This window comes from Neolamprologus multifasciatus, unplaced genomic scaffold (genome assembly GCF_963576455.1).
Source record: "Neolamprologus multifasciatus unplaced genomic scaffold, fNeoMul1.2 scaffold_37, whole genome shotgun sequence".
In the NCBI taxonomy this organism is placed as follows: domain Eukaryota; kingdom Metazoa; phylum Chordata; class Actinopteri; order Cichliformes; family Cichlidae; genus Neolamprologus; species Neolamprologus multifasciatus.
Genome location: NW_028181994.1, coordinates 40001 through 48988, shown reverse-complemented (window position 1 = coordinate 48988; position 8988 = coordinate 40001). Strand labels below are relative to the sequence as shown.

The window sequence follows — 8988 nt, the reverse complement described above, 5'->3', positions numbered from 1 at the left end:
AGACAAAGGGTAGCCCTGGCAGAGCCCATCACCCACCGGGAACGAGTCCGACTTATTGCCGGCAATGCGAACCAAGCTCTTGCAACGGTTGTATAGGGACCGAATGGCCCGTAGCAATGGGCCAGACACCCCATACTCCCGTAACACTTCCCACAGGACACCCCGAGGGACACGGTCGAATGCCTTCTCCAAGTCCACAAAACACATGTAGACTGGTTGGGCAAACTCCCATGCGCCCTTAAGTATCCTCGAGAGAATAAAGAGCTGGTCCAGTGTTTGGCGACCAGGACGAAAACCGCATTGTTCCTCCTGTATCCGAGGTTCGACTAGCAGACGAACTCTCCTTTCCAGCACCCTGGCATAGACTTTCCCAGGGAGGCTGAGGAGTGTGAACCCCCTGTAGTTGGAACACACCCTCCGGTCTCCCTTCTTAAAGATGGGGACCACCACCCCAGGCAGACGGGGTGGCAGACAATATTGGCAGACAATATTACAGTAATATTGTCTGCCAAGACAATATTCTGTAATTTTGCATAATTTTAAAAAGTTTAAATTTCTTCAGTATTGAACAGCAGAAATTAGGCTTTCTTGTCCGAGGTCATTTAAGTAAAAAAAAAAGAAAAGAAAAAGACAGTGGCCGACAGCACTGTAAAAATGGTAGACTGGTGGGTAATAAGCGAATGAATAATGCAGAAAACAGAGATTTGAGACGGGAAACTGTTCTTGAAGTACAGAGAGAGAGAGAGAGAGAGAGAGCTGTGCATGAAGTGTGATTTTTATTGTGGTGGAAGCAAAACAGCAGAAGTAAGAGGGAATTCATGACGACATTTATCAAATGTGAAGCGTAGTTTGCTGCTTTTGCTGCTGGCTCTGTGAATTTTGGTTGGAGAGAGACAAAACCTGCAGCTCAGAATCTTGTGCAAAAAGACGTAAACACAGAGCGGACCCAACGCATCAGAATCGGTGAGCTCTGACACCGTGTCTGTCTAAGGGCCGTCGGGTGAGAAAGCCAAGAACGACAAAGATGATTCTGATGCGTCGGGTCCGCTCTATGTTTACTTCTTTGTCTGGAATCCATGTACCTGCTCTCATTTGCTGTTTGGTGGCTGTTGAAATAGTTTTGTGAGCTTTAATCTGAGAATCTGGCATTTCTGCCAAAACACAGTTATATTTAAAAGTCAATTCAGGATTTAATGAATCGATATTAGTGATAGGTCGGTTGCGAATGAAATAGCTCTTAGAGCCGGATCTTTGACATGAATGACGCGAGCCGTTTTTTTTTTTTTCTTTCTCTCACCCTCTCTCTCTCTCGCACTTTTTTTCGGCTTCACTCAGCATGCGGCCTTAAGCTTTACGCTGGGAAGAGGGGGGAGGGGCGGTAGCAGTAGCACAGGAACAGAGCAGGAGGGAGAGAGAGAGAAAGAGAGCCAGGGACAACCTCACATTAGAAAGGTACAGTAATCATCCACAACGATTTTCAGTTGCAGATGATAAAGGATTCAAAAAGTTTATTCATGCAGGTCCATATGACAGAGAATGTGCATCTTCTTTTTGTTTTCATATTTTAATTTATATTTAATTGTGTTGTGGTATGCAGTGTTTTGTGTTTTTTCACTTTAAATTTGTTTAAAAGGAAAAAGCTGAAAATTGAAATAGTTAAAAGTTGAAATGTGAATAGTTGTTTTTTGTATTATATGATTTATTTATTACATTTTATGTGGAGTGAATAAATAAAAGTATATTTACGGTGGCCCCTACAGGCAAAGCACATAAAAACTCCAAAACACGTAAAAACTCCGAAGCACGTAAAAACTCCAAAACACATAAAAACTCAGAAGCACATAAAAACTCAAAACACGTACAAAAGACAACAGAAGTGCTCCAGGATGCTAGGGGGCAGTGTTGAGCTTTTGTTACCTAGTGGCTACACAAGCCAGGAAGTACCAATGACCAGATTTTGTGTATGGTAGTAACAGGCAAATGAACATTTTTTTTAATTATGTGAATATATATATGAGTGCTTGTGTATAAATACACAAACAGTACACACATGCTTTCAATTGTGTAATTTAAGTAATCTAGGTAGCTCTGTTTTGGAAGTTCAGAAATGCTAGAAATGTGTTTTGGAATTTGTACGTGCTTTGTCTCTTAGGGGCCACCGCATATATTTATATATAAACATATATAAATAAAACCACTTTTTTTTTTACATTAGTAATTCTTTTTATATTATTGTTAATAATAAATTAATTAAAGCAACAAAACAACCCGAAGAGCCAGTTCGGAGCCGAAAGAGCCGGTTCTCTAAAAAGAGCCGGAAATTCCATCACTAATTGATATCGCTTTATTCAAGCTACTCACCTCTCTCTATCCACCTGCACTTTCAACTGGACCATGGCCAATCCGAGAGGTCCCGCCCCTGACTATCTCTGATTGGTCTAGTCCACGATAGGGCATAATTTGTGTCTGTTGTTGACCACACAGAGAGTTGCACAGATTTTTTTTTTTTTTTTTTGTTACTCGAACAGTGCGACCAAAGTTTTTCTTTTTAGTCACACCATTGAAAAATTTGGTCGAATTAGCGACCAAATTAGCTGCACTCTAGAGCCCTGTATAGTATAACAAGTAAGGCTTCTATCTCAGCAGATAATGTGTTGTAAGTCACTTTTTTTAATGGTAAAATGTAGAAGTATTTACAGTACAACATTATAGGATCAAGTTGCAGATTATTATATCATGCAAGTAAAATATCAACTATAGTAAGGTAAAGTAAAGGAAAGTAAAGGAAAACTATTCAGTTCCTATCTGACTTAAATCCTTCAGCAGCCTTTCTACTGAAAAGGCTGTAGAAAAATGCTGACAAATTATAAAAAAAACAAAAAAACATGGTAATTAGCAAGCTAATAATATGGCTTCTGAATCAGTGGCAGGGATATTTCTATAAGGAATAAATATGAAATGGTGGCCATATCATGAGACTGAGAATTGAATTGAATTCCAATTAAAAACATAGCTGAGGCTTTGTATTCTGAATGCTCTTTTCAGGAAGCATTTTAGGGATGTGCAGTATAGGCAAATCTATGTAAATTTTAAAATTTGAACATTTGTATCATACCTTCCTTTTATGTTGCAAGAGCTGTAACTTCACAATGAGAAAAGGGAACATAATTTAGAATACACCAGAGATTAGGAAAAACAGGAAAATGGAATGAATGGAAAGGTTCATTTATTTTTGGTATATTTTCATTAGAGACACACTACATGATAAATGATGAATTTTCCCACAATGAGCAAATCACAACAGTGCTCAATTACGGGCTTAAGTATTAAGAGTTTAGTTTGATTAAGATAAAAACATGTGATATATCATAGAATGATTAATTTTCCATTACTAAGACTTCATTCCATATTAATACATCATGAAGGAAGTAAAATAAAATAACACTAAAGCCATGACAACTACAAAAAAACTAATTAGAACTCACTCAATATGTAATATTATGATAACATTCAATTTTCAAACTAAATCACAGTCAAAATTTAAATTAAAAACACAAATTACCATGAAGGAAGTAAAATAAAATAATATCACAGCCATGACAACCACAAAAAAAACCTGATTAGAACTCACTCAATATGTAATATTTTGATAACATTCAATTTTCAAACTAAATCACAGTTAAGATTAAAAAAAAAACACAAGAAATTACCATTCCCAAACATTAATTTTGTTTATCGATTTACCCATTTTAAAATATCTAGAGTAACAGAAAAACCTTACAAATTAATCTTTCACGTTCAGATTGCGCTGGTGCTGGAGCTGGGGTCATCGTTATCATCCATTTTGGGAATCTGTGTTTACATGTAAAGTTCATTAGTAAAATCAAGATGGCAGAATTATTATTAGTGTAATCTGAACTCAGGAATTTGATATTCAAGATATACAGCTTTCAACCGCAACTTATGTTTCCATCATACTGCTTGTTACACATTCACATTCAATACTATTAGATAAAATAAAGAAGCACCTCAAAGTCATTTTCTTTGCACCACTCATTGAAGCACTTCTTTGCCTTGTCTTTTACAGGTTCAGGTTCAGGGTTCTTCAAGTAAACCCTAAGGATAGCCTCAGAAAAGCATTCTGGGAGGAGCTTGGACACCTGGCATCAAAGACAGCCACATAAAAAATTACGCATAATTACAAAGCCAAAGTTGTCTTATGGAGATACATAGAGAATGATCTCACAACTCTATTTCTGACCTCTGATTTGGGGATTGTAAATGCCTCGTCAGGCTTCTCCTTGTTATAAAAATATGTTTTATTGATGGGGTCCTTGTCTTTCATCCCATAGTCCAAAATGACAACCTAATGAGAAATGTGAAAAAAAGAAGCCCACATTTAAATTCAAATGTAGATAATGGCTTAGTTTGTTATTTGAAATTACTAAGAACAAACAAAACTCAAGAATTTAAGAAAGGTTTAAGGTCATTAGAAAAAAGAACTCACAGTGACTTTAAAGTTGTCCTTTCCCACCTCAGGAACGTCTTGGGCCAGTTTGATTTCCAAACTTTTCTTCTTCTCCTAAAAGATGAGAGAGTGAGTTTTGTGTTTATTATAATTTTAGATAATTAAGCAACCTGAGGCAACTGTTGTTGGGATTTGGCACTATATAAATACAATGTAACTGTCCACCCATCCATTTTCTTCCGCTTATCCAGTGGATAAGCTGTCCAGTGTTGGGGAGTAACGGAATACATGTACCGGCGTTACGTATTTAAAATAAAAAATATGAGTAACTGTATTCCGTTACAGTTACCGTTTAAAAAGGTGATAATCACAATACAGTTATTTTGTTGAAATTAATGGATTACACCACAGTCTTTTCCTGTTTCATATGTTAGGCTATGCCCTCTTTATTTTTGGTAATTCCACGCCGGTGGAAACCCAAACACAACATTAAAAGGCTCATTAAGAGGCTCTAATGCCTGTGTCTGAATCTCACAGCCCAAGTCACCCCTACTTGCGGCCCACATAATGATGTGAAGAAATATTCTTAAAAATTATTATTCAAAAAAATTACAGGCATAGCCCTTATAAATGTAGCCTGATGTGCAGTGTAGTCTGTGCTGCAGGGAGAATTGACTCATCCAAACGATGTTCAAATAACTTAACGGGACATATGACAGAATCGTAAATTTTGTGTTATGTGGTTTCAACAAAAGGACTGGCTAATGACATGTGTAAATACTAATTAACTTTAATGTTTCCCATGCCTGCTTTTTGGAGGAGACACAGCTTGGACTCAACAAGGAATTGTGGATTTGAAGCATCTATCTGATAAAATTAGGAAACCCAAATGCATCACAAGTCGCATTGGAAATAGTGTAAAGATATCAATGTTTGGTTAAGTTAACATCGCCTGTCAACTGGATGAAGGACACTGCATTGCTATATAGAAACACAACGAGCTGGTTAAAAAAAAAAAACAGGCATTCACTATCACGGATTGTGGACTGTATTAAATTGAAGTGCAAAGAAGTGTCCAGAACAAACTTCAGGACACTTTCTGAAACGCTGAAATTAACACAAATAGCCATTGCAACTCCCATGATATCTGCAGAGGCAGAGCGGAGTTTTAGTACACTAAAGAGGATAAAACCCTTTCTTTGAAGTACTATGGGGCAGGACAGGCTGAATGAACTGGCTGTACTGTCTATTGAGCAGGATTTGATCAAAAAATCACCAGATTTCAGTGACAAGTAGTGATGGGATTTCCGGCTCTTTTTAGAGAACCGCTTCTTTCAGCTTGGCTCACTAAAAAGAGCCGGATCTTTCGGCTCCGAACCGGCTCTTTAGGTTGTTTTGTTGCTTTAATTTATTTATTATTAACAACAATATAAAATTATGCACAAAAGGAATTACTAATGTAAAAAAAAGTGGTTTTATTTATATATGTTTATATATAAATATATGCGGGGGCCCCTAAGAGACAAAGCATGTACAAACTCCAAAACACATTTCTAGCGTTAACTGAGCTTCCAAACAGAGCTACCTAGATTACTTAAATTACACAATTGAAAGCATATGTGTATTGTTTGTGTATTTATACACAAGCACTCATATATATTCAAATAATTAAAAAAACATGTTCATTTACCTATTACTACCACACCAAATCTGGTCGTTGGTACTTGCTGGCTTGTGTAGCCACTAGGTAACAAAAGCTCAACACTGCCCCCTAGCATCCTGGAGCACTTCTGTTGTATTTTGTACGTGTTTTGAGTTTTTACGTGCTTCTGAGTTTTTACGTGCTTCAAAGTTTGTACGTGTTTTTGAGTTTGTACGTGCTTCGGGGTTTGTATGTGCTTTGTCTCTAGGGGCCACCGTAAATATACTTTTATTTATTCACTCCACATAAAATGTAATGAATAAATCATATAATACAAAAAACAACTATTCACATTTCAACTTTTAACTATTAAAATTTTCAGCTTTTTCCTTTTAAACAAATTTAAAGTGTAACAACACAAAACACTGCAAACCACAACACAATTAAATATAAATTAAAATATGAAAACAAAAGGAAGATGCATATTCTCTGTCATATGGACCTGCATGAATAAACTTTCTATATCCTTTATCATTCGCAACTGAAAATAGTTGTGGATGATTACTGTACCTTTCTAATGTGAGGTTGTTGTCCCTGGCTCTCTTTCTCTATCTCCCCCTCCCGCTCTGTTCCTGTGCTACTGCGACTGTAACTACCGCCCCTTCCCCCTCTTCCCAGCGCAAGCACAAGGCTCGCGTGTGGAGTGAAGTGGGGAAAAAAAGTGCGAGAGAGAGAGTGAGAGAAAGGGGGGAAAAAACCCCACGGCTCGCGATAAGGAGCCGGCTCGCGTCATTCACGTCAAAGATCTGGCTCTAAGAGCCGTTTCGTTCGTGACATCACTAGTGACAAGGTGACTAACATGTTTGTATCCCAGAAAACTCAACAATGCAATTTTCTCTTTAAACAAGGTAAGCCCAACTTCTCTCTCTCTCTCTCTCTCCCCCTCTCCCTTTAAAATACATAACATGCTTCTTTCCTGCTACCTGTTACTCTTCTTTGACATGCTGTTTGAGTCAGTATGTTGTAAAATAGATGTGATATTGCAGTTGTAGTCTATTGGCAGATTTTACAGTTGGAACACATTTTAAGTACATCCCTGGCTGCATCAACAGAACTTGAATAGATTTTTCTGGCATTCTGATCATTCAGCCATCATTCTTGCATATTTTGTTTTTGTAAAGGCATGTGCTATTGTGTACAGAAACATCTAGTCAAAAGGTGTGTGAGAGTGTGTTTGACTGGCTTTCTGGTTATTCCCCTATATAGTTTTGTTAGTGTTGAGAAGGTGTTTTGGCTGTAATGTGGTACTAAGGATGTGATGCTCCTGCTAGTAGTGTGAACAATATTGTGGCGAGCTCCGACAAGGAGGAGACAGAGTTTCCGTTCGGTCTTGTTTCCCTGCCGTCTTAGCCAGGGAGCACAGCCATTTATTTATATCTACCAGGAGAACACTGCCGCTAGCTAGCTGCTCAGCGCGGCAACAGCACAGCAACAACAACAACAACACACAGGGCGCCCTCTCACCCCGGAAGGACACACTGTCGCAGCGAGAGGGCATCACCTGCACTATGGTAACATAAACAAAACATAACTGTAAAAACCGAACCCCGAACAGCCCTAACCCGCTACAATATAATGCATTTGTTAGTCCACCCACCCAACATCACTACTAGCCACCACTGGTCCTGAGAGAGCTCAAACCTCCTTTTTCTCCTGTTGTTGTGCAGACCTAGGTGTTTTCAGGGCTTCTAGCAATATTACTGTGCTCCTTTGAGCAAGCACAGATCACTCAGTTCAAGTAATTTAGAATGGGAATATCTTTGCTGAAGTCCCAAAAATTGCATCCATGCTCCTGGTGAATATTGGGAGGTATGGAAGATACCTCAAACTCTTAAAGGTTCTGATGCTGAAGTCAAACCTGGGATAATACCTATGTTCTTTTGATATTGGGGTCCAAATAAGTCCATTATCCTTGTGGAAAATCAGTCATCACGCAGAATAGCTTAGCATACCCTGCACTTGAGGGACCTCAAAACCCTTTTGACCGCTTTTCTATGCAGAACAATTGGCTTCATGATCCTGCTGCAGCATTAAGCATGCATCTAGCCTAAACACTGAAGCAGTCACTAATAGGGCTGGGCCATATTATACCCTTCACGGTAATACCGGTACAATGTTAGGCAATGATAAGAAAATGAAATATCATGATAGAATATGGGTAAAACGATCATGCGCACTCAACAATCGGCCATACGCACATGGCCAATTGTTGAGTGAAACGGATGAACCAGAATTGGTTTGTAAAAATGGTGCAACTCTAGTGATATGGAACTGGTTTGGTGTTTGTCCGTCAGATACACAACAAAGCACATTTTCTTGTAGAACATGCAAGCGGGCCGTCGTAATTGCCGTATTTGTCGGACTAAGGTGCTCGTAAATCTGGGAGTAATCTGGGTCCTAAACTCCATCCGCTTCAAGTCCCAAAGTCAAACGAACACTGCAGCATCACTGAGAGTTAAAAACTGTCTAAATTCTTTCATCTTTAATAAAATGATCAGCATTGCTGCTTTACCAGGTGTTTAACATCCAGGCATCCATGAACACAGAATTTATTACATTTAATGAAGTTAGAAGTTAGCAGGAAGCTAGCGGAAGTTAGCTCGCTAGTTTTGTTAGTTACCTAAGCATGATATAGCATGTTCTGACTGAGAGGTTTCTGAAAAAAATCAAACGTACTGCTCTTCTATCACTTCCAACATAAATGAAGACAGGAAACTAAACAGCAGTGATGTTTGTAGGGTTACTGAAGTTGGGTTAGGTGGTATATAATGATGTCCTACGTGATCGCTAGCGACACAGCTATGTTAGCATAACATAA

General features: G+C 38.4%; 1 protein-coding gene across 1 annotated transcript in view; it reads right to left on the bottom strand.

The window, feature by feature from the left end:
- Positions 1 to 3655: 3655 nt before the first annotated feature.
- The window catches only part of LOC146490292 (deoxynucleoside triphosphate triphosphohydrolase SAMHD1-like), a 16621-nt gene continuing 11288 nt past the window's right edge, over positions 3656 to 8988 (bottom strand). The window contains exons 11-14 of the mRNA XM_085153355.1: positions 4508 to 4582; positions 4262 to 4366; positions 4029 to 4160; positions 3656 to 3852 (exon numbers count right to left, since the gene is read on the bottom strand). Of these exons, the coding sequence (XP_085009481.1) occupies positions 3799 to 3852; positions 4029 to 4160; positions 4262 to 4366; positions 4508 to 4582 (366 nt within the window). The 3' untranslated portion in view covers positions 3656 to 3798. The remainder of the gene's footprint in view (positions 3853 to 4028; positions 4161 to 4261; positions 4367 to 4507; positions 4583 to 8988) is intronic.